The sequence below is a fragment of the Macaca fascicularis genome, chromosome 8 (assembly GCF_037993035.2).
Source record: "Macaca fascicularis isolate 582-1 chromosome 8, T2T-MFA8v1.1".
Classification (NCBI taxonomy): Eukaryota; Metazoa; Chordata; class Mammalia; order Primates; family Cercopithecidae; genus Macaca; species Macaca fascicularis.
This window is the reverse complement of record NC_088382.1, coordinates 20,133,012-20,153,585: the sequence shown is the minus strand read 5'-3', so window position 1 is coordinate 20,153,585 and position 20,574 is coordinate 20,133,012. Positions and strand designations below refer to the sequence as shown.

The 20,574-nt window shown below is 35.5% G+C and overlaps 2 protein-coding genes across 8 annotated transcripts in view; both read right to left on the bottom strand.

Annotated features, from left to right (window-relative positions):
* ZDHHC2 (zDHHC palmitoyltransferase 2) overlaps nucleotides 1-2,690 on the bottom strand; it is a 93,375-nt gene extending 90,685 nt beyond the window's left edge. The window contains exon 1 of the mRNA XM_015454474.4: nucleotides 2,152-2,690. The gene's annotated coding sequence lies outside the window, so the exon portion shown is untranslated. The remainder of the gene's footprint in view (nucleotides 1-2,151) is intronic.
* An 11,263-nt stretch (nucleotides 2,691-13,953) lies between these two features.
* MICU3 (mitochondrial calcium uptake family member 3) overlaps nucleotides 13,954-20,574 on the bottom strand; it is a 93,977-nt gene continuing 87,356 nt past the window's right edge. For all 7 annotated transcript variants that reach the window (XR_012417096.1, XM_005562653.4, XM_005562656.4 and 4 more), the window contains 3 exons: nucleotides 20,025-20,182; nucleotides 17,856-17,924; nucleotides 13,954-16,308 (listed from right to left, as the gene is read on the bottom strand). Coding sequence is in view for 6 of the 7 variants with exons in the window: in XM_005562653.4 (XP_005562710.2) it covers nucleotides 17,856-17,924; nucleotides 20,025-20,182 (227 nt within the window). In the remaining variant the exon portion in view is untranslated. The remainder of the gene's footprint in view (nucleotides 16,309-17,855; nucleotides 17,925-20,024; nucleotides 20,183-20,574) is intronic.

The window sequence follows — 20,574 nt, the reverse complement described above, 5'->3', positions numbered from 1 at the left end:
GGGGCTTTGTGCAACTGCACTGGTCACAGGGCCATAAACCCAACCCAACTGTATGAGGGACTTAGTATTTAACCCAAGGAGATAGGTATAAGCAAACAACATCGCTTTACAATGAAATTATGAAAAATAACTTTTTTATTGTTGCTGTCCATACATAGAAATTTAAAAATACCTATTTTATTTTCTTTAAAAATATATGAGAAATGTCCCTCTCATGAATATAAGAAAACTCTTAGGGAAATAGAATTTTCCCTACTGTAACCATATTGCAGCCTACTGGTTAATAATAATGATGATGATATTAGCTGAACATACCCTATGTGTTGTGTGGGACACTGTGCTTGGCATTTTATATGAATTTACTTTATGTGAGTTATCTCAGATGTCCTGTAACATGCAGTGAGTACAATTTTTAGCTCTACTTCATAGATGAAGAAGCTAACATAGAGAAGTCAACTTGTCCAAGACCAGAAAATGAAAAGAATGATCTATTTGAGTTTATTACAATAATGTAGAATAATTTAATATAGCAAGCCTATAAAAAGATATATTACATCTGGAGATCAAATTGGAAAAATGATATAATCAATTTATCACTGAGTGCTGAAAGGCACTTTAGATGATTAAACACTCATTCCTTTATCTTCCAAATCCAGGAAATAAAGGATACTTTCTTCCGATCAACAGCAAAATGTTAATTTGAAGGATTATAGGGGTCATCCTATTAAAACGGGAATTCAAAAGATTTCTGCTACCTCTATTAGTATTTTACACTCTTCTGGAAGCTATGATCAATGCAATAATACAGGAAATAGAAATAGAAGCAATAATGTAGATAGGGAAAAGACACATTTGCCCTAGTTTGCATGTAATATGACTGCCCACCAGAAAACCTGAGAATCCACTGAAAAACTTTCAGAACTACCACGAGTTAAGTGTTGAACAAATAAAATCAGCTGCTTCTCTGTATACCAACAAAAATAAGACAGAAAATCTAGTGAGAAAAATGTCCATTCTTTTTTTTGAGACAGTGTCTTGCTCTGTTGCCCAGGTTGGAGTGCAGTGGCACAATCTTGGCTCACTACAACTTCCACCTCCCAGGTTCAAGCAATTCTCCTGCCTCAGCCTCCCAAGTAGCGGGACTACACATGCCCTCCATCACACCTGGCTAATTTTTGTATTTTTAGTAGAGATGGGGTTTCACCATCTTGGCCAGGCTGGTCTCAAACTCCTGACCTTGTGATCCACCCGCCTTGGCCTTTCAAAGTTCTGGGATTACAGGCATGAGCGACCGCGCCCAGCCAACTGTCCATTCTTAAAAGCAACAATAGGTATGCATATTCTAGGAAAGACCATAATTGTAAGAAGCAGGCATGACTTGGATAATGAAACCCATAAATCTTGGCTTGCAAGAAGAATATATAACTAAACTCAATTAATTACCACTGAATGAAATGGTATAGTATAAAGGTGTTGTGATGGTTAACGTTATGTGTCAACCTGACTGGGCCATTTTGTGCCCAGATATTTATTTGGTCAAACATTATTCTGGGTATGTCTGTGAGGGTGTTTTTGGAGGAGTTTAACATTTAAATTGGTAGACTAAAGCAGACTGCTCTCCCTAATGTGGATGGGCCACATCCAATCATTTGAAAGTCTGAAGAGAACAAAAAGGCTGACTTTCGGCCGGGCGCAGTGGCTCATGCCTGTAATCCCAGCACTTTGGGAGGCAGAGGCGGGCGGATCATGAGGTCAGGAGATTGAGACCATCCTGGTTAAACACAGTGAAACCCCGTCTCTACTAAAAAATACAAAAAATTAGCCGGGGGTGGTGGCAGGCGCCTGTAGTCCCAGCTACTCGGGAGGCTGAGGCAGGAGAATGGCGTGAACCCAGGAGGCGGAGCTTGCAGTGAGCTGAGATTGTGCCACTGTACTGCAGCCTGGGCAAGAGAGAGAGAGGGAGGCTCCGTCTCAAACAAACAAAGAGGCTGACTTTCTTCTAAGAGAATTCCTTCTGCCCAACTGCTTTCACGCTGAAACATGAGCTCTTGCTGGATCTTAAGCCTGCCAGCCTTTGGACTAGAACTACACCATGGGCTCTCCTGGTTCTCAGGCTTTAGGATTGAAACAGGAAAGATAAAGTCTGCTCACCTGAGTCTCCAGCTTGCCACCTCCCCCTGCAGATCCTGGGATTTGTCAGCCTCCGTAATCACATGTGCCGATTTCTTATAATAAATCTCTTTATGTACATCCCATTGGTTCTGTTTCTCTGGAGAACCATAATACAATTGTCAATCAGTCCAAATTAATTTATAATTTTAAAGTGATTAAATACAAATCCCATTTGGAGAAGATAAAACAATTCTAATATTCATCTGAAAGGATAAGCCAATACGAATGGTTTTTAAAAATTATAAAGAAGAGGAATTTAAGTGTGGCTATTGAAGACGCAGGCACACTAGTCTTACAAAATAGTCTAACATATTATAAAGTAATTAAAACAATGGTTACAAGAACAGCCAGATAGTCCAAATGAAGAGAATAGTTTATTTATTTACATCCCCCCACAAGGAGTATGTTGAAATAGATTTAGGTATGTAAAAATCTTTTTAAATATTTAAAATATAATTTGCATGATATTAGGTGGCAAAAAGGAAGAATTATTCCGTAAATAGTGCTGGATAGGTTGGTTAGATATTTGTGGGTCAAACAAACTAGGTCCTCATTTTTTACCATGTAACAAAATTAGTCCTAGGTGGATTTGTTTTAGTTATATGCAAAGAAAATACAAACAATAAAATATATGACAGAATATTTATTAAATTGGAAGAGGTATTTCTAAGCTTAAAAGCAGTAAGGAAATGGGAACTAAAAAGATCACATCCAAATACATAAAAATGAAAACCTTAGAGAGAGAGAGATATATATATATATAAATAAAACTGAAATAATACATTGGAAGAATACATGCAACTTATAGGACAGCCAAATGATCTATATATTTGATATACAAAAAGAGTGAATAGATTTAAAAAATATATATGGCAAAAGACAGAAATAGATAATCCATAAATAACAAAAATCTTAATGGTAAGCAAAAAATGTCAATACCAAAGGGGTTTATTTCTAGTTTCTGTTAATAGTGGAGCAGTTTGATTGGACTAATCCTCCAATTAAAAACAAACAAACAACTAGATAGTGCACTTTCCCCATCATAACCGGAATACATGGGTTCAGGAATCAAAAGTAGGATGTAAGAATGGCTCCTCTATTATATTTGTCTTAGTCTGTTTCTGCTGCTATAACAAAATACCTTGTACTGGGTAATTCATAAACAACAGAAACTTATTTCTCACAGTTTTAGAGACTGGGAAGTCCCAGATCAAGCAGATTCACTGTCTGCCAAGGGCTTGCTTTCTGCTTCCAATATGGCATCTTCTTGTGGCTCTTTCCCTGGAGGAGGGGGTGAACAGTTCCCTTGTACTTCTTTTACCAAGGCACTAATCTCATTCATGAGGGCTCCACTCTCATGACTTAATCACTCCCTAAAGGCCCACTTCTTAATACTATCACATTTGTGATTACATTTCAACATATAAATTTTGGGAGGTCACCAACATTCAAATCATAGCAACACCTAATAACACACTTGCAGAATATTTCCTTCTTCTTCTGGCATCTTTGAGCTCTGTCATTTCAGAGATCTGAGTTCTTAAAGGGAACATGGCTCCACCATGAGACACAATGATTCCACTGAATTGGAGAAAGATTTCCATTTGGCTATTTTGGACTCTTCATGCTACTGAATCAACAGGCAGAAAGGTGGATTGCTCTGCTAGGTGGAGTGATTGATCCCTACTGCCAAGAGGAAACTGGGTTGCCTTTATACATTAGGAGCAAGGAAGACTATGTCTGTAACCCAGGACACAGTTTGGGGTGTATATTAGTACTCCACATGCAACAGAAAAGTGTAGTAGAAAAGTACAGCAACCAAAATAAAAGGCAGGATAATTGAGGACTTGGAACTTTCAGGAATGAGAATTTGAATTACTCTACCACGCTCTGGCTGAAGGTGGACGAAATCAATCAATAGTAGAAGAAGGAAGCCATAGGTAACAATTATGACCTTGTGACCAACTGCAGCAAAAAGGGCTGTAGTCATTTTGCGTATTTCCTTTTTGCTTTTCATATGTATGTACTTAAGTATATATGCTCACATTTTCCTCTTTTTGCTCCTTTTTATTAAAAAAAATTTTATATGCAAGTTGCTAGAGGTTAAGTTCACAATTAGTCTTTGGGCAACACGCTATCCAGTGGAACTGTGATGATTCTGAAGGGCAATTAATATAGCCACAGCACAGTATGCAATGATTGTTGCATCTCCTCATTTTGAAGATGATGAGTATCCTGTTAGGTGAAACGTGGAGTTATTATTGTATGACATTCAATTGTGTATAGAAGGTATATATGGACCGTGAGCACTCATAGGGGCAGACTATGCTGTCTGATTTATTTCCTTTTAGCTCCAAATTCACCATATTTTGGCCTACTTTGTAATAAATGAAGATAGAGTTTGTAAATACTTCTCCTTTGCTAGCCAGGCTAGTGTTAAACCTTTTCAGTAGAGGGTTCTGGAGGGATGCTGGAGGAGGAAGGGATTTTCCTTTCCTGGTTCTGGTATGGCTCACTCTCTGGGCTCTTGTAGGGTACACTCCGCCCTCCCCTGCATGCTAATTCCGTGTGCTTTCTCCCATGCTGCAGGCTGCAACTTTCTCACGTGTGCTGCTGGACATAGGGATAGGGTATCTGGGATTTCCCAGATAGCATGGGCCTGCACACCAAACCAAGTCGCTGCTCCTCACATCTTTTCAGCCCTAGAATCCCAGAGCCATCCTGCAAATATGCTGGGCTCTTAGAGAGGGCTGCTTCTCCAGATTTCGGTTCCAGCAGTCCCCAGCTACCACTCGCTCCCGCTGACACTCAGTGAGTTCACTCTAATGATTTAAGACTCCACTTTCTGTGGATGGCTTCCCTGGCACCCCAGAAACTTCTAGCAACTCGCAGTTATGCTCCCACTTACGAGGCACCTTAGTGACTTCTCCACTATCCAGTGAATCAAACGTGTGCCCTTTCCAAAGACATCTGGACTTCAGCCCTAGTTGGGGGAAAGCTCTATATTGGGAACTCTATCTCCATCTTAGCCATAATGGTTGCTCCCGGTATCTTATATTTGTTAAAATTATCTTAACTTTCACTAGTCAGTTTGCCATTATTCCAGTCATTTCTTACATTAAAATTTCCCTGTTTAAATGGTGGTTTTTGTCTCGTAACTGGACCCCAACTACTACATCTGGTTATACTCCTTGCCTTGACATCATTTTGTCTGATGTTAATACAGCCACTCCAGTTTATTACTGTTTACATGGCATCTTTTTTCTCTATCATTTTACATGTACTCTATCCATGTCTTTATATATAAAATACATATTTTCTAGACAGCAGATAATCTTCATTAAAAATTGGTAACATCTAAGTTTTAGTTGGAATGTTTAGTGAACTTACATTTAACATAATTATTAATTTGGTTGAATTTATGTAATCACTTTGCTATTTTATTCTATTTGTTGTACCCATTTTTTTGTTTCCCACTTTTCTGCCTTATGGATTAGCCATTTTAAAAAATTATTGCATTTTAACTCACTTATGGTTCTATGGGTCACAATCTATATTAACTGAATACTATGCTACTGCACATAAAATCTTACAATAGTATACTACTACTTACCCCTTTCTGTCCTTTGCGATATTATCAAATACTTTAATGATAAACTTAGCAATGCATTATTTTCATTTTACAGAGTCAATTGCTTTTTTTTTTTTTTTTTTTTGGAGACAGAGTCTTGCTCTCAGGCTGCAGTGCAATGGTGAGATCTCGGCTCACTGCAACCTCCACCTCAGTGAGGTGATTCTTGTGCCTTGGCCTCCTGAGTAGCTGGGATTAGAGGCACGTACCACCACGCCTGGCTAATTTTTGTACTTTTGTAGAGATGGGGTTTCACCATGTTGTCCAGGCTGGTTTTGAATTCCTGACCTCAGGTGATCCACCACCTCGGTCCCCCAAAGTGCTGGGATTACAGGTGTGAGCCACCACGCCTGGTCTCAATTGCCTTTTTATACATGTAAGGGAAAACACTGTATATTTTACTAAACATTTATCATTTATGTGGTGAACTTTATTATTTTGTATACATCAAAATCTCTGGCTAGTTTCATTCCCCAACTGCCTAAAGAAGTTCTTTTAACTTTTCTTGTGTGCAGGGCCGCTGGTTACATTCTCTCTGACAATATTTATTGGAATATCTTTATATAACCATTATTTTAAAAGGCTGTTTTACTGAATATACTATTCTAGTTTGACACTTTTTTCTTTCCACTCTTTAAAGATGTTATATAATTATCTTCTGTTCTCCATTGTTACTGAGGAATAAACATCATTACCCTTGTATATATCTTTCGTCTCTGAAAAAAAATTTTAGTTTTTTTTTTGCTTTCTAGCCATTTAACTAGGATATGAACAGGTGTGAGTGTGTTTGTGGTTAAACTTCTTGAAACTCTGACTTATACATTTCTTCAAATTTGGGAAGAATTTTGGTGAGTACTTTTTCAATTTTTCTTTTACTCTCCCATCCTCTTCCCCTCTCGTTGGTCTCCAGTTACATTTACGCAGTCTGTTTTGTATGGTTCCATAGTTCACTGAGGCGCAATTATTTTCTTTTCCTTGGTAGTTTTTCCTCTTTGTGCATCAGTTTGGATAGCTTGTATTTCCCTGCCTCTAAGTTTACTGATCATTTCTTCTGTCTCCAATCTTCTATTAGGTTCATAGAATGAATTTTTATTTCAAGTATTGTATTTTTCAATTCTAAAATTCTCATTTGGTTTTTATAGTTTTCATTTTTCTGTAATTACTGTCTCCTTTCCTATTATGCTATTATTTTTACTTAAAAACCCTTGAACATGTTTATAATCGTTGTTAAAGTTTTTATCTGCTAATTCAAATATGTGGGTCTCCTCTGGGCCTGTTTCTATGAATGACTTTCTCCCCTGGTTAAGGGTCACATTTTCCTGCTTAGCCTATATAATACTGGCTTACTCTATAGTGGATGTTGTGGATACTACACTGTTGACAACAGGAATTTGCTGTCTTCCTGTACAAGTACTGAGTTTTGTTCTGGCAGGTAGCTGTAGTACTGACAGGATAGCTTGATCCTGTCAAGGCTCAATTTTAGGATAGGTCAAGAGTTGTCTTTACTTTAGAGGTACAGTAGCCTTACCCCTAACCTGTGACCTTTACCGCATGCTTGGGTTGTTGAGTTAGACCTTCGCATGCTGGCTGATTTGAACTCTGATGGCTCCCAGCAGTATGTGACCTCCAGTGGCTGTTTTCTGCCGTGCCCCAAGAAGTCTTGCCTTGCTTATGTACAGCTCAGCATTCAGTCAGACTTAAGAGTACCCCTATGCAGATTTTTGGTGCTTCTTTTCTGCACAGCTCCCCTTCCCTAGTACTCTGTCCCATACATTTCGGCTACCTGAGCTATTCTTAACTCTGGTCCCATTTCTGCCATCGCATGCAACTCTTTTCTGTCTGGGCTCCACTTACTTCTGCTGTCGTTTGGAAAGCCCTCCCAGGAAGAAAGCCAGTGAATGTAGAGGTCCACCACATAGTTTTCCCTTCTTTCAAGGATCAAGGCCCTGAATTATTTACTGTACAATGTCGTAGTTGTTTATGGTAGGATAAGTCTGATAGTCATGGCTCTCCAATGGAGGTTTTGATTTCAGCAACTGCTTATTTCTAGAAATTCTATCTCATATCTGTTTAATACCTACAGTTTTCTCATTTTGTATAACCATTTTTGAAATTTCAAAGTTAATTTCACACATAGCTTTTCTGTATGTTGTATTCAGTTCCAACATCTGCATTCTTTGCAGTCTAAATTTATTGTTGGCTGTTAATTTTCACTCATAGTGGATGGCTTTATCTGGATTTGGTAGACTTCTTTAAAAGTTTATGCTTGATTATCATCTAAGACTCTTGGGATAGCTTCTTCTGTTTCAGTCTGGGGTGTGTGTGTGTGTGTGTGTGTGTGTGTGTGTGTGTGTACACTAATCTCAGGAACTTTTGGGATTCTCTTAAAAGTTTCAACTCGGAAGAGGGGATCCCATTCAGGTCCTCTCCCTCACTGCTGTTTCGAAGCTCAATATGCTCACATACTGTCAGTAGAGAATTCTCACTTGAGGGCAGTCTCTCCTCTCTATAAAGCCCGCAGGCTCCCAACCATTCCAGTTCCAACCACCTGTGAGCTCTGTTGCTCTAGCTGAGGAGACTCCCCTTATATGGTCTGGATCTTGGTGACTGCTAGCAAGTCCAATTCAGGCTCTAAACTGATAGTTTCCACTCCTGGCTACTTGGGACTCAGCTCTTAGATTTTTTTAAAAAATTATTTTTCCCTCCTTTTTGATTTTTGTTTTTGAAGGGAAGAAATCACTGGACACTAGAAATGGTTCAGTGTATGTTGTACTTGGGGTTTAGCTATTGTGGAGCAGAAATTAACCTAAGCTTTTAACACCTCACATATCTGGAAGCAAAAACACATGTGTTAATTTGCTAAGCAGTCAAATAACAAAAATAAAAGGCAACGCCTATCTCTATCTGAATTACTAACATACATCTTTATGTGGCAATTTACCACTGTGAGAAACTGAATTATTAGCATAACCTATTTAGTATTTCCTTTTACTTAATTTACTTTTTAGTCCAAACAGTGAAGGATACTTTCCATAGACTGAATCTTTGTAAATTTTAGAAAAACATATTTAAGTTGACAAATGAAGGCTGACATTTGGCTATGCTTTAATAGGCTGAACACCAAGCAAATCCTATTTCTTTATTTGTTCATTTTGCAATACGTCTTGACATCACCTTCCCCTCTTTCTTAAATTTGCCTACTTAGCAGGGCACAATGCAGTTTTGATGTGCAATCTGATTTCAAAAGAATCTTTGTGACAGCTAATCTTCTGTACACTCACTGTAATTAAATATTACAGCACAAATGGTACATAAGATACTCACTTTCTTGAGAACCTCTTAGCACCAAACAGCAATGTCACAAAAAAGTATAGATTTTCAGGGTGCTTTTTATAGATTTTTCAGCTTAAACATTTAACTCTTATAGCACCTAGAGCTTGCAAAAGCATGACAGGGCATACACTCAAAATATCTTTACTGTCTTTTATTCTGTCCTAAACTCTCATTTTACCTCAGTTTAAAATCTGCTAGCAGACTAATGTGCTTACCTTTAAGCTAATTGCTTCATTCCTAAAAAATATGCATATAGGAAATGCCAAACTGAATGAGATTAATAATCAAGCTCAGCTGTCTCTGATGGTAAATGTGACCAGAATATACTGTGTCAGAGAGTCTGGCTGCCATCTTGACCTTTTTTAACCCCGTAACTGATTCCCCCTGATGTTCCCTGATCAATTAATTCCTTCTCCAGTCCTACCATCCAAACTTAAACTGTGTGGTAGTTCCACAAATTTACAATCACCATAATACTTTTATTCTTTCTTCAAACCATTTCTTCCCACTTCAAGTAGTCGTCTAACTCTAGATTTGGTGAATAAATTCACCCAATACATGGCCTTCAGAATTTATTCCCACTTTTACCAGACTGAGATCCTAAGTTTTAAACATGTGCTTTTCTTGCTGGGCGCGGTGGCTTACGCCTGTAATCCCAGCACTTTGGGAGGTCGAGACGGGCGGATCATGAGGTCAGGAGATCGAGACCGTCCTGGCTAACACGGTGAAACCCCGTCTCTACTAAAAATACAAAAAATTAGGAGGCTGAGGCAGGAGAATGGCGTGAACCCGGGAGGCGGAGCTTGCAGTGAGCCGAGATTGCGCCACTGCACTCCAGCCTGGGCAACGGAGCGAGACTCCGTCTCAAAAAATAAAATTAAAAAAAAAGTGCTTTTCTTAAAAAGTAAACATACCCATACTAAAAACACTCTGATAGTTCAATAACAGCTCATTAAATATAACCATGCCCCCATCTTCAAAGATAACCATTCTTAAGTTCCTTGTGGGTACTTCCAGATATATCTATGTCTAACTATAGAGTTAAATACGTTGTTTTGGATGCCCATTTTTCCTCACTCCCTCTTGAAACCATACTATAAGGACAGAAAAGGATTTTTTTTTAAAGTATAGTTTTCTTTCTCAAGGACAAGAAAACTAGAAGAGAGTACAGAGCCAAAATTTTTAAATTGCAGAAACATACGGTAATAAACTCATAGACCATAGAGAACTTAAATGCCTGCAATAGGGAGACACCTTGAAAGTGGCAGACTCACCCTGCAGAGTTCCTCAAAGTCTTAAGTGAAGGATTCAGGTGCCTCTGAAGGTGGTACTATAAGAAGGACTGATTGAAACTGTTTAGAAAGCATTTAGATTCCAGACTCCTCCCTGCCTGAAACACATTCCCCCTGGATCCCCCCTCCTAAACACATCAGCAGAAAACCCTTCAGTGTTCAAACCAGAGAGGTGTTTTTTATTGTTGTTGTTGTTGTTGTTGTTTGAGACAGAGTCTTGCTCTGTTACCCAGGCTAAGTGCAGTGGTGTAATCTTGGCTCACTGCAACCTCTACCTCCCAGGTTCAAGTTATTCTCCCACCTCAGCCTCCCAAGTAGCTGAGACTACAGGTGTGCACCACCACACCCAGCTAATTTTTGTATTTTCAGTAGAGATGGGGTTTCACCATCTTGGCCAGGCTGGTCTCGAACTCCTGACCTCATGATCCACCCACCTCAGCCTCCCAAAGTACTGGGATTACAGGTATGAGCCACCGTGCATGGCCATCAGAGAGCCACTGTATGCACAAGAAGAAGAGAGGAGTGGAAGTTGGGGGTAACATAAGAAAGGGGATTACAGATTTCTTTTTCACTCTCAACTTTGAACAAAATAGCAGCCAACCTTTAAACTACCAGGCAGGAGAAATCTGGTCAGTCAAAAAGAAAAGACCTATATATACTGATAGTCAAAAGTCCTCATATGGAATGCCCCAGCTAAAATAGCAAAGAATAAAATCCATCAGTCAAAAAGTTCATCTCAGTCACAAAGTTTCCAATTTCTTTGTAAATATGAACACATAGCAAAGGATTGCCTGATATTTGAGAAGTATCTCTAATAAGAGAAACCCAAAATGCAAATGTGAAAAAAACAAATAAGGCAATGAAGGGAGTACAAGGAAACTTTAAATAAACCAAAATAATCAGAGAGATTAAAAGATAATAGATGAAACAAGAATGGGAGAAAATAAAAAAGGAAAACTCAGGAAAAAAGAATATGATGAAATAAAAAAACCTCAAGAAAACAGATGGAAGATTAAGAGGAAATCTTTAAAAAGTACAATAAAAAGACAAAGACATGAACAGCGGAAAAAAAAGATGACAGGCTGAGTACAGGAGATTCAATATCTGAATAATAGAAATACCAGGAAAACTGAGCAGAGAAAACAAGAGGGGAGGAAGTTCTGAAATAAATAATTACAATTTCTTTCCAGAATTGAGTGCCATGAGTTTTTAGGTTGAAAAGACTATTGAGTGCTCAGCACAGACATCAAACAAAATACCTTTATCGAGGTACCTTAATTTGAAATTTTGGAATAGTAGGGACAAAGGGAAGATTCTACTAACTCCTAGAAAGAAGAAAAAAAGGAAATGGATCAGAATAGCATCTGATTTCTTGGGAACAAACTGGAAGCTGGAAGACAGTGGGGCAATGCTTTCCCAATTCTGAGGGAAAAGGTGTACCATTCTCTATTTCTATCCCTGGACGAGCCGTCACCCAAGTAGGAGCGTACAATAAAGGCATTTTCAGCATAATAGATCTCAAAATTTACTGTGCAACCTTTCTCAGGAAATATGGAGGCTTATGTTCCACTCCGAAAAATAAAAGGTAAGAAACAGGATGACCTAGGCAATAGAGAGGGTTAAATACAATCTTGAAGAGAGAGAGAGGGGAGATCCTAAAATAACAGCTCTGGGCCAGGCCTAGAGGACAACCATTCTAGATGGGACAGTAGGATGGAAAGCTCTAGCAGGCATTTCTAACATAATAAAACCTTACCTATTACCTTATATATTCAAATATATTAACCATGCATGTATAGTTCTGGTGACCAGTCTGGGAGAAGTTAATTATAACTAAGTAAAAGGTAGACAAAATATTAGGCAAACTGAAGAGGAGAAAATTATTAACTCTAGGGAAAGTAAGAAGATGTATAAGGAAGCAAATATAGTAACTGAAGATGACATAATAATTAACTCGAGTTATACTCTATACTGAAAAGATAGTGGAGGGGAAACATGTCTGTGTGTCTTGGAGGGGGACTTGAGTAAGGGAGACAAATCCTTATCTTCCATTGTAGGAAGTCAATAGTTAATAGGCTAAAAATAAGACCAATCAAAAAAAATGTTGATATAAACATATTATCTTGAAATATGAAGGCAGACACCAAAAGAAACTGCCAAAAGATTTCAGAGTGCCTCTGAGAAGCACAAAAGACGGATGGTGTTTTTTTTTTTAAAGACTATTTAGAGTTGTCTTTTAAAAATATATACATATAACTTTAATAAAACTAAAATATAGTTCTATGCAATCAAAGTGTATTCTAAACACAAACTAGTAGTACAGTACACATTCTTTCATACCTTACTGTGCTCCCATTAAAATATTTTACAGATCATGTCATATAAACATAAATGGATCTCCTACTTTTTTCAGTTATTATTTTAATAGTTATATAGTATTTCATTGAATGAATATATTTATTGACATGCAAATTTACTAACCCATGTTTTGGGATATGATAGTCCCACAAGTAAAATTTTGAGATATTTCTCTATTGCCCTCCAAAGATGTTGCACCCAAACTTACAGCTCACCAGAAACATTCGAGAGTTCTAAATTGCCCCCGACACTCAAGAGTATACATTATAAAACTATTCTTTCCATCTGCAAGGTGAAAGGATATGTTGTCATTTTAACTTGCATTTCTTTACATTTATTTTTCCAAAAACTGTCTACTCAGTCCATTAAAAAAAAAAATCTATCCTCATTCAGATCCCTCTCCATTCTCTTATCTTTTCTATTTTTCATAAGCACACCTCTTGCTCTTCCTTCACAGTGTTGGACAAAATTTGTCTTTCCCAGAAAACTTTCTCTGTGCATACAGTCACAATTATAGGTATATTCCTCCATTTTTAAGATGTGTGCCAAAAATACTGATTATGCTATATAGAGAATTACAAATAAAGTATTTCACAGAATCTAAGACAACATTGCAAGGTGTACTATTATTTTATGAACTACTAAGAAAGTAAAAATGCTACCAATTTTTTGACAAACCACAGTGATTTCTTATCACTTAGAATTTGTATTATACTTTCTGAATATTATGGAATTAATATTTTTATATCTTTTGGAAGTAAAAGCACTATATTTTAAAAAGTGTTAATTTACTGTATGACTATAAGTAGTAGGATAATAACTACTGTATTCTGAAACATTTCTAGGTGTTATCTTAGTAAGATGATACTTACAAAATTAATATTCCATTAAGTCACATGTAAACTTTCTGAAAAGCTTTCCAGTACCAATGACCATAGTTCTATAATTTAGGAATTCCTGCAATATACTTTGAGAGGCTTTATAGCTTTGTGATTTACTTACCTATAAAGGTGTTGATGAGATAAATGTCATTGGCATATGTTGCCACAGAAGAGGGAATAAAATCTAAAGAGGTTTAGTAACCCATAAAGATTTCCAAAGTTTGAAGGTTACATTTTCAGAAAGTCATTATTAGTCCACAGATACATATAAAAGCCAAGTACAACGTTTCTTGATTCAAGGGCAGGAATATTTATTTTAAGATAATATAAGAACGTAAGACAGGTTGCTTTGCAATTTATAATAAGAACAGTAAGTTGGAACTTAAGCTAAATAACTTTATTATTATGAAATGATTCTGAGAAGTACCATAAACTTTTTATCATGTATGCTTTCTGTAAAAAGTTTAATGTGAATTTTATGTATAACTAAATTTTTCCAAAGAACAGTCTATAGAACGAAACACTGACAATAACAGCATACATGTAGTTGGTACATTATTTCCAAACCATTAGCAAATTTTAAATTGATATAAGCAACAATTCAGTGAGATATTTTTATCTCTCATCTTAAAGGTGATAAAGTTCAAGAGTGAAAACATGAAGGAAATCACTGTAATTTACCACTTTCTTTTCTATTTTATCAGGATATTTATTTATTCACATTTTAATTTATGTTGCAGCCCTACAAATGTTTTCATCCACTCACTCTGATAAGCAATAAAGAATAAAATAAAGATTGCATATGTACAGTGGTATTCTTCCTTGGGAGAATGACAGAATTATAAAGGATTTCAATGGGCTAATTTAATTTTTAATCTATATTTGCAGGATTTGCCATGTATGCAACATACTCTAACTTATAGTCAAGGATTAAAGGAAACTGCATCTTTTTCAATTACTTTAGGTACCAAATCATACTGAGAACATTCAGTGTAAGGTACAATAGACCTGAGGTATGTTATATTAGTTGGCAGGCATTTTCATTTAGTCAATTAAATCAACTGTCAAAGAAAGTGAAATTAAATTATTATACTATATGGGATCCTTGAACTTATGAATAATATATTTTAAAGCTACTGTCATAAGTAATATTGGATAAAGAATGTAAAAAGTCTAAATACAAAATCAGTGCTAAGAGTAACATTTTCTTGGAAATAACATTACTTTTACAAATAAGCTGATGCAGATCAATTTCACATTTAATAACTTATAAAAACAAAGTCGGTGTTTTCTATTTTCATATGCAAAAGCAAAGTAATAGTTGGGAGTGTATGTAACCTACATTAAATATGTCTTAGAAAGGAAGATAAATGAACTTATCTTCCATATGTGATATGTAAATATATTAATTTAGATTAGTTGTTCTATTTTTGTGTAGTATTCTTGTATAAACTAAGCATTTTTAATTGAACAGATGTCTATTAAGTATTATCAAATTGTTTCTCTATGTACAAATCTAATTTTGTTGTGATTCAACAGAAAGTTTTTATTTTCCCTTTTAAGACATATTCTTTTGAAATAATAATTATATTTAAATTACTATTACTGGCTGTTTAGCATCACTTTTGCATGTGGTCCTTTTGCAAGAAACAAAATATTAGCTTCTACTTAATATATACATCAGTCTTATAAACCATTTTATATTAGTCTTTTACAATACTCATTTGATGCTAGACATATATTAACAATATGCAATAAGTTACAGAGTGTAAGACATTATTTTCACTAGTGTTATTAATGTGTACCACCTACAATTAGGAGCAGCTTCATGTTTAAGAAGATAATGACAATGACAATGATTACTGTTACAACAACTACCACTGCTTCTACTATCAACACATGACTTTTTTGGGGAAAAAAATTCTACACTTTAAATTGCTTTACTGTATACATAAAAGAATAACAGACATTCTGTTGACTTTGGCAAATGAACAAAAATTTTTAAAAACTTTATACAAGTCAAACAACATATGTTAATTAAGTACTTTTAAAAGTTAAAAGTACATGTAAACAATCGTTTTATATAGTAGCTTAATTTCTATTTGTTTTCAAAATTATCTCAGTGTAATTAAAAACTGGGAAAATAACAGGAATTTAATAATAATTCTAAGGGTCTTATAAATCTCAAGCAATATTCATCTCCAAAAATAAGTTCACAGTCCAAAATCAGAGAAAATGCAATGTTCATTTTTAGGCGATCAACATTCCATGAGTCATAAATTATTTTGAAACGAGGCAAACTTCTAATGAATAAATTAATAAATAAATATTGAAAATACATTCATATGTAGTCACCGGAAGTATTTATGTACTTCTGAAGGGAATGAAAAAGTGCAGAGTTCAGCAAATCAAGGCAAAAACTCGGCTTGATTTTATATATATAACATTTGTAGTAACAAGATGCATTTTATCTGTTTTATATTTAAGAATTCAGTTCCAGAAAAAATATCAATTTCATAGCATTCACCTTTTCCTTCATCCTCTACTTCTTCTGACCTCAGACCTGCTTCCACTCTGAAAATTTTGCTTCTTGCTATTTGTCACACCGATAGTAATCCTTTAAACTTTGTTTTAGGAGTATCTAATTAAAAAAATAGTAACACAAAAGCAATATTTATTTAAGACATAATTCTGAGGTGATAGTGTTAATCAAATATTCTTATAATAATATGAAACAGTAAGGAACTCAACAGAAACACCCTACATAAAGTATAAGACACAAAGACTTAAAAGCTGAGTGTTTTGTTTAGTAATTTGTGCAATCCTCAGTCTTAGGCTTAGAAAAAGGCAGCCACTTCCAGGTATGGCTCTATGCACTATTACTTAGAATCGGTGAAGCCAGTGTGATACTACTACAAGTCGGTCGGGGGCACTACCCGTGTGGACATAGCAGTCAATGGTCAATGGTCCTCCTTTTTTTTAAACGTTTAGTTTAAGAATTTATAAGGCAGTTTAAAATTCCTTAAAATGCAGATTAGGAAGACCTGACTTCTTTTGTTAACTCAGCTACAAGGGTTACCACCCTAGACAAATAAGTAAGCCTGCTTGCCTCTAAACATTTTAGATGAGTATTTCCCAAAATGGGCTCCATAAAACAACAGATCCCACACCTAATTTGCAAAATGCCGAATACTGCCATTTCCTTTTGGCAAGACAAAATGAATAGTAGCATATTACAATCTAATAAACTCTGTGGGGAAAGAAACTTATTTAACCATTTTTATTATATTTCTTAAACTTGACTAAGCAACTCTTTTTTTTTTTTTTTCCTTTTTAAGTATGCATTGATGTGCTGAAGAACCTCTTCGGGAAGCACCTCTATCTATCTATCTATCTATCTATCTATCTATCTATCTATCTATCTATGCTTCAAGCTTGAGAAAAACAGCAAGAAACATATACATGAATATACTTGCAAACATTTTAAAACAAACAGCAAAATCTCCATTGCAGAAATCTAACTAATAAAAACCCACAACTGACCAAAATTTTATAGCTACAGTTGACTTTTGAAAGAAAAAAGAAAAAAAAAAACCCTCACTTGGAGATTGGAAACAAGTTTGATGCATTTCTTTGGGTCATAAATAATACATAAAATGTGGTAAAGAATAATAAGATATAATAAATAGGAAATAATAAATGAATAGGATAGAATGAAGCTTAAATTCTGGTTTTCCATTGACTAGCAAGTTATCCTATGCGAGTTACTTGTTAAACATTGATTTTTCTCTGCTGTTAAATGGGATATCTGTGAGAATTAAATGAGATACCACCTGTGGAAGAATACTTAATATAATGCCAGACAACTAAAATAACTAAAAAAAAAAGCTGTTATTTTTTGTGGATGCTCAGAATCATGATCCTATAAAACAGTCGCAAATATTCTTTGGGTGCTAATTATCCTATATTATACAAGTCCAATTTGGATTTATTACATTGTGTCTGCTCACATACAGAACTTCAGGTTTAACGTAAAATTTTTCCATCAAGATACTCTAATCACTTAAAAATTAAAAATAAATTAGATAATTGTATTTCTTTCAGCTACTTTCTAAATGTTATAACAGAAAAATAAATTATGATCCCTACTGTTACTGAACAAATTTAGACAAATAGAAGCTAACATACTTATCTGCTATGAAGTTCTTTCTTCAGGCAGGATTTGAAAGTGGGATACTTCTGGACTGTTTTATAACCCTGTAGAATAGAAGACAAAGTGTGCAAATGTACAGAAAGACAAATGCAGCATGATTTCACTTATATGTGGAATCTAAAAAGTCAAACTCATGGAAGTGGAGAGTAGAATGTTAGTTACCAGAGGCTAAAGGGTTGGGGGATTGGGGAGGAAAGGGGAGAAGTTGACCAAAGGATTCAAAGTTCCAGTTAGACAGGAGGAATATGTTTTTGAGATCTATCGTACAGTAAGGTGACAATAGTTAGTAATCATGTACTTCACATTTCAAAACTGTTTTTAAAAAGTACATTTAAAATGTCCTCAGAACAAAATAAGTATGTGAGCTGATGGATTTATTAATAAGTTTGATATAATCATTCCACTATATATAATCAAAATATCACATTTACCCCATAAATACATATTTATATGCTACTATTTGTAGATTAAAAATAAAAATTAAAAAAAGTGCAAATGTAAATAAAATGATAAAGGCCACAGATATGTAATAAATAAAAATAAAAATGTAACACTTAAGAGAGCCAGTGTCAAACATTTCTAGCGTACTTTATATTTAATTTGACTTTGCTACTCTAAAATTTTTGAGGCAAAATAAATGATTTCAATGTATGTTGTTTCAAGTACTTCTGGCACCATCGAAAATGTTAACAACTAACCACCAGGTGGCAGTTAAGTACACAGCATCTTTACTCAAGTAGCTTGGACTTAAAAGTCATTAAAAATCTGTAAAAACACTGTCTAAGATGAATCTTGAGGTTTTAGATATATAACTTTTTCTCTTTTAAAATGTATAATACTGGCCAGGTGTGGTGGCTCATGCCTGTAATCCCAGCACTTGGGAGGCCAAAGGGAAAGGATTACTTGAGGTCAGGAGTTTGAGACCAGCCTGGCCAAAATGGCAAAACCCTGTCTCTATTAAAATATTACCCGGGTGCGGTGATGCACACCTGTAGTCCCAGCCACTCAGGAGGCTGAGGCAAGGGAATCACTTGAACCTGGGAGGCAGAGCTTGCAGTGAGCCAAGATCACGCCACTGCGCTCCAGCCCGGGCAACAGAGCAAGACTTTGTCTCAAGAAAAAAAAAAAAAATAAGTATAAAACTTAGGGATATTTTAGAAAGAGGGAAGATTGAATATTCTAGTTCTTAATTTTAATAGAACATTTTTTCTCTTTTTCTATTTAGGGCACATCCATAATATGTTACATGTGTACACATTTACTGATTCATACTATATTTCTAGCTTTAAAACGTGTTTCTTGGGGAAAAAAATCACTGAATTTCTGGTAATTAGTTTTTACTGTAAGATTTCAATAGACAAAAAATGTTTAACTTATTTTTCATATTAAAAAGTACTGATTATGCAGTAACATAAGAGTGTCAAGCTACCTAGAGGTAATCTGTCTCATCTAAAATAAGAAATAGTGGCCAGGTGCGGTGGTTCATTCCTGTAATCTTAGCACTTTGGGAGGTCGAGGCAGGAGTTTTGCTTGAGCCCAGGAGTTCAACACCAGGCTGGGCAACAGAGTGACCTCGTTGCTACTAAAATAAATTATAAATTAGCCAGGCATGGTGGCATGCACCTATAGTCCCAGCTACTTGGGAGGCTGAGGCAGGAAGCTCACTTAAGCCCAGGAGCTCAAGGCTGCAGTGAGCTATGATCATGCCACTGCACTCCAGCTTGGGTGGCAGAGTGAGACCCTGTCTCTAAAAGAATAAATAAAATAAAATAAAAATAAAACAAAATGACAAATAATGATATTTAGTTGTATAGTACCAAGTCCAAAAAGCTAATATGCAGACTAAATTTTTTGAAAATATTTGGTAACATTTTTCTTCCAAAAACTAGGATGAAGACATTAGATTGAATATGAAAGTAAATTATTATAAGGTCAAACTGATTTCGTATTTTTAGAAAAGAATTCTCTTTTATCACCTCAAATTGTTTTTTAAGGGAAGTAAGACCTACGTTTTTTTCTTTTCAAATAAAGCATTCATGTTTATATCCTTAAGAAATTAAGACGAATTATTTTTCACCTAAGATGGATTTATTTCCCTCAGACTTTAAAAAGGATATCAATAGGTTTAAAACGTATAGGTTTACCCGGAATCCTCTATGGAGTCTGTCTTTCATAATTCCAATAAATTCTTTGTAACTTAATTGATCATCTTTGTCAACATCAAAAATCTTGAAGACGGTGTTCACTAAATGTGGTGAAAGTTTGAGTCCAGTAGCTACATAGACGGCACGTTTAAATTCATCTAGATAAATGTCACATAGAAAAAGAATAGACTTATTATTTTTACAGTATGTGTTAATTACTAGAAAGGCTGTAAAAGAAGTTGTTTTCTAAATGTGAATCATAATCTTAGGCAACATGGCTTTCCATTAATCATGCTGTCTTTCAGGTAATAAAAATTTTTGTGGTTTAAATGAAAAGAGCCAAGCATCAGCTGTATCTTAGGTTAATAATGCATTCATATTCAATGAATGTTTAATGAGCACCTACTCTCAGTGACAGATACTTTAGAAGTTAGTAAGACGAATAGGTTTTCAAGAAACTTATGGTTCAGAAGGGAAATGAGACCCTTGCCCAAATAATCATTACACGGGGCCACACAAAAAGTACCAATTAAATGCTATGAGAATCTGG